General features: G+C 36.5%; 2 protein-coding genes across 2 annotated transcripts in view; both read left to right on the plus strand.

The window, feature by feature from the left end:
- The window catches only part of LOC307270904 (lysophosphatidylserine lipase ABHD12-like), a 14,211-nt gene extending 12,927 nt beyond the window's left edge, over positions 1–1,284 (plus strand). The window contains exon 12 of the mRNA XM_080054788.1: positions 1–1,284. This exon is cut by the window's left edge and continues 245 nt beyond it. The gene's annotated coding sequence lies outside the window, so the exon portion shown is untranslated.
- A 1,270-nt stretch (positions 1,285–2,554) lies between these two features.
- LOC307270902 (barrier-to-autointegration factor-like protein) lies at positions 2,555–4,602 on the plus strand. The gene is made up of 4 exons (XM_080054786.1): positions 2,555–2,656; positions 2,882–2,914; positions 3,678–3,804; positions 4,289–4,602. The coding sequence occupies exons 3-4, from the start codon at positions 3,679–3,681 to the stop codon at positions 4,433–4,435; spliced, it is 273 nt and encodes a 90-aa protein (XP_079910912.1). The 5' UTR covers positions 2,555–2,656; positions 2,882–2,914; position 3,678; the 3' UTR covers positions 4,436–4,602.
- The last annotated feature ends 380 nt before the right edge of the window (positions 4,603–4,982 follow it).

Below are 4,982 nucleotides of genomic sequence, written 5' to 3' on the forward strand. Positions count from 1 at the left end.
TTACGGTGAACAGGGTTTCCAAGGGCCGATTCCAGGGGCCGGTTAGCAACGGAGCGTTTTCTTTCATTTTCAAGACGGAGGCAGTAATTCTGGAGAACGCTTGTTGTCAAAATCACTTCATCAAAATCAGTGAATATCTCCTCATGATCCGCTACCTGTCTGTACGTTTAATAAAAATACAGTGTTAATACACAGCCTAGGCTCTGTAAACTGGCATGTTGCTATCTACGTAGGGGCCTTTTGTTCACATAACAGTTTACAGAGCCTATAGGCTGTGTATTTACACCAGATACACTTTTCCAGCACACACACAGTACAGACAGGTAGCGGATCATGAGGAGATATTCACTGATTTTGACAAAGTGATTTTGACAACAAGCGTTCTCCAGAATCACTGACTCCAGAGTTACGAGGAAGACACAGGACAATGTAAATGAACTGAAGGAGTAAATTCATCTCAACTATTATCGTTTATTTTATTTTATTTTATTTTATTTTATTTTATTTTATTTTATTTTATTTTATTTTATTTTATTTTATTTTATTTTATTTTATTTTATTTTATTTTATTTTATTTTATTTTATTTTATTTTATTTTATTTTATTTTATTTTATTTTATCTTATTTTATTTCTTCTGATATTTTGACGACAAGGCAGATGTTACAATACTTCAAAACTTTCCATTCACATTTACAGTTTGATCCTGAACCTAATTTATTCTTTATTAACCACCAAACACAACGGCAGTATTCCTTGGGCTAAAACAGGGATACTGTAAATAACATCTGTCTATTACTATTACACATATGATATCCTCTTAGTTTAAAGGTGTAGTCAGTGATTCTGGAGAACGCTTGTTGTCAAAATCACTTTTTGTCAAAATCAGTGAATATCTCCTCATGATCCACTACCTGTCTGTACTGTGTGTGCTCTGCAAAAAACAGCCTAGGCTCTGTAAATGGGCATTTAAACAAAGGGATTGTAAACTTGTTTTTTTCAGCTCACACACACACACACACACACACACACACACACACACACACACACACACACACACACACACACACACACACACACACACACACACACACACACACACACACACACACACACACACACACACACACACACACAGGGAGTGGATCATGAGGAGATATTCACTGATTTTGACTAAAAGTGATTTTGACAACAAGCGTTCTCCAGAATCTATTTCAAAATAAGACACAGCTATGCACAACACAGTATTTTATTGTTTCAATATTTTGACATTTTGAGTTGTTCTGAGTGTGTGTGTTATTCCATCTGGAGTCCATTTAGTTTATTCTCAGTTCTGAGCCTGTTATGACTTGAATTACAATTAAATATTTCTTGTTTTATGTAAACCCTGCTGTGTGCTTCGTTTTTTTTGTATTATTTTGGTGTGTAGTGTGTGTGTGTGTGTGTGTCTGTCTGTCTGTCTGTCTGTCTGTCTGTCTGTCTGTCTGTCTGTCTGTCTGTCTGTGTGTGTGTGTGTGTGTGTGTGTGTGTGTCTGTCTGGGTGTCTGTGTGTGTGTGTGTGTGTGTGTTTTCAGGTGGCTGGCTGTCGCGAATAATATTTAAGGGGATCAAAATACTGCTGTTCTTTTTTGTTCAACATTATTTATCCCATTTTAAAAGTGTCTCCGAAGAACTTTCAGTGTGTGTTAATTCTAGCGCCCCCTTTGGACATAAAGCGGTAGTGTTTTTACCACGCCAGCTGTTGTTCCTGGGTGAGCGTATACCCATGACAAAGGCATTAAGAAAAACTATATAAAAATAGCATTGACAAAAACTGAACTTTTTTAAATTATATATATAGATGTATTGTGGTGGTCATACTCATCAGAGTTGAAAGGAAAAACAAAACAACTATGTGTTGACATGAACATAAATAACATTTACCCTGCGTTTCAAATCACATACTTTCTCTTTACTACACTACATACTAAAGTACAGAAGAGTTTTAGTCTTTTTACTACACTACATACTAAAGTACAGAAGAGTTTTAGTCTTTTTACTACACTACATACTAAAGTACAGAAGAGTTTTAGTCTTTTTACTACACTACATACTAAAGTACAGAAGAGTTTTAGTCTTTTTACTACACTACATACTAAAGTACAGAAGAGTTTTAGGGCCACAGACAGGAGAGAAAAAAAAACAGATAAGGAAGATTTGTTTTCATTATGTCGAGAAATGTCAAGAATAAAGACGAAGACTCCAAAATGCTATTGGAGTTAGTGGGGCATTTATGTATTTTCTGCATACTGCAATTGACGTGCATGAATTGGGACGTACTATTAGTGTGTGAAGGAGAAATAAATAACAGAAAACAAAAAGCATTTACATACAATATCTACAGAATATATGAATATTTACAGACTTGCAATATGGTTCAATTAATAATAATTAGAAAGAAGTAAAAAGATTAGTGTGAACTTGGTTTGGACCTGGAAATGAATACAACTCATCCTCGACGCAAACCAGCGTGCGTCATGACGTCAGCCTCAGAGCGTGGCAGCGTCGCTTTGGTATTTCCGGTCTTCAGAATAAAACGCCTCGAGTTTCAACCAACCGAACAGAAAAACTTTTTTCCTCCTCGCGGGTTCGAGGTGATTTTTCCTTTCCCTTGAACAGGTGAGTCGGATATATCAAGGTAACATGAGCTCTTTATGTGTGTGTGTCTCTACTTGTGTGTGTGTGTGTGTGTGTGTGTGTGTGTGTGTGTGTGTGTGTTTTTTTCTCTCTCTCTCTCTCTCTCTCTCTCTCTGTGTGTGTTTCTGTCTCTCTCCCTCTGTCTCTGTGTGTGTTTTCAGCCTGTTAATAAAGTTATTCACGTTAAAATGTGCTTTTTTTGTGCAGCGTCACCGGACACACGTGAAGCCGATCTAGCAGGTAAAAAAAAACCTCTTCTATATTATTACAGACCGTCTTTGGTGAAATGTCAGTGATTCTGACGCATTAAAATCACACGACAGCTGCTGGTTTCACTGGGAGATTCAGCTGAGTATCACAGACATATTTTAGTTCGCTTAGTTGGTTCATTAAAAAAAATGGAAATAGGGAGGATCGTTTTACTACAAAATAAAAGCCCCATTCAGTCTAAAACAAACAAATCAAGATTCAAGTTGTTTGACACACACACACACACACACACACACACACACACACACACACACACACACACACACACACACACACACACACACACACACACACACACACACACACACACACACACACACGTTTACAGTAAAAACAGACAGTTGCAGTTTAGTTTAAAATGACACTATTACGGTTTGTTCTGCTACACACTTGGAATACTAAAAACTAACATAAGATATAATAAAATACAAAAAGGTATAAAAATAGAAGTATGAAGTAAAGTACATGATGTTCTATAGTAGAACATAAATCCAGTATTCCAAGAATTTCTCAATTAACATGTTCGTTTCTCAAATTGTTTTACTTATTTATTATATCATTTATATAGTATCTTGTGCTCTACCTCGACATGGTTGTAAATTATAAAAAATATTTTCTTTTACTACCCTTTTGTCTAAAATGACCCACATTAATTTCTTATAATATTTTGTGTGTGTCTGTCTGTCTGTGTGTCTGTCTGTCTGTCTGCCTGCCTGTCTGTCTCTCTGTGCAGGATGTCGACCACCTCTCAGAAGCACCGGGACTTTGTGGGCGAGCCGATGGGAGACAAACCGGTGACAGCGCTGTCGGGGATCGGAGAAGTTCTGGGAGGAAAGCTGGAGCAGCAAGGCTTTGATAAGGTGAAGAGACAGACAGACAGACAGACAGACAGACAGACAGACAGACAGACAGACAGACAGACAGACACACAGACACACAGACAGACACACAGACACACAGACAGACATAGTCGAGCTATAACCATAGGTCCATTTAAAATTGGAGTCAGTGAATCTGGAGAAAGCTTATCTAAATCAGTTTTTGGGATTATCAGTGAATATCTCATGCTAGTTCTACCATCTGAAATCTCATATTTATCTGTGTATATTTCCAGGCTTGCATAGTCCTGGGCCAGTTCTACTGAAGAAATCATTTAAAAAATTAATCGATTGACAGCTAAATGTTATTTTGAGCACCTTTTGTTTATGTGAAAAAAATCAATAAACAAAGTCAAAGAAAAAAAAATTATTGGAAAAAAAATACATTCATTGTGTATTTCTTCAAAAAATCAATTATACATTTAATTTTTTTTTAAATAAACAAACAATTCTTATATACTTCCAGGCGTACGTGGTGCTCGGTCAGTTCCTGCTGTTGAAGAAAGACTCGGAGATGTTCACCGATTGGCTGAAAGACGCCAGCGGAGCCAACACTCGCCAAGCCGGCACCTGCAGCCAGTGCCTCAAGGAGTGGTGCGACGCTTTCCTATAAAAAATACACAATATTCCAGTGTTCATACACAGCCTAGTCTCTGTAAACCTCCTCACCTTGCCTTAAAGTTACACGCAGCCCTCTTCCTATTGGGCGGCTGTGATGTCACCGTGTTTACCTGTTTTTAAAACACCGTTTCATTTGTGGAAAAATGTATGTGAATAAAAATAAAAGAGTTGTGTCTGAACGATTTGTTTGTTTCATAGTTTTTGTTGCAAAATTCCAAAATTTTCAGATTTATTCAAACATTTCAGAATTTTTTTTTTAAAGGGACTCGCACCCATGTTGAATTTTATATATATTTTTCATAATATTATGAGATTGAAATCATTGTTTGTTTTTACTCCTGGTGGGTCTGTCTTATATTTTAGAGTGTAATCACCTTATTAATACCATTTTAACCTAATCCAAAAAAAGTGTAAAAATGCACCAAAGGTAAGAGTCGCTTTAATACAATAAATTATTGTTTTAATGTCAGTACTCAACTGGCAAAGTTTCATGATGATATATATGAGTTAAAAATAATACTCTATTCCAAAGTTTCATG

The sequence above is a fragment of the Ammodytes marinus genome (genome assembly GCF_949987685.1).
Source record: "Ammodytes marinus genome assembly, contig: scaffold_88, whole genome shotgun sequence".
NCBI classification, from domain to species: domain Eukaryota; kingdom Metazoa; phylum Chordata; class Actinopteri; order Uranoscopiformes; family Ammodytidae; genus Ammodytes; species Ammodytes marinus.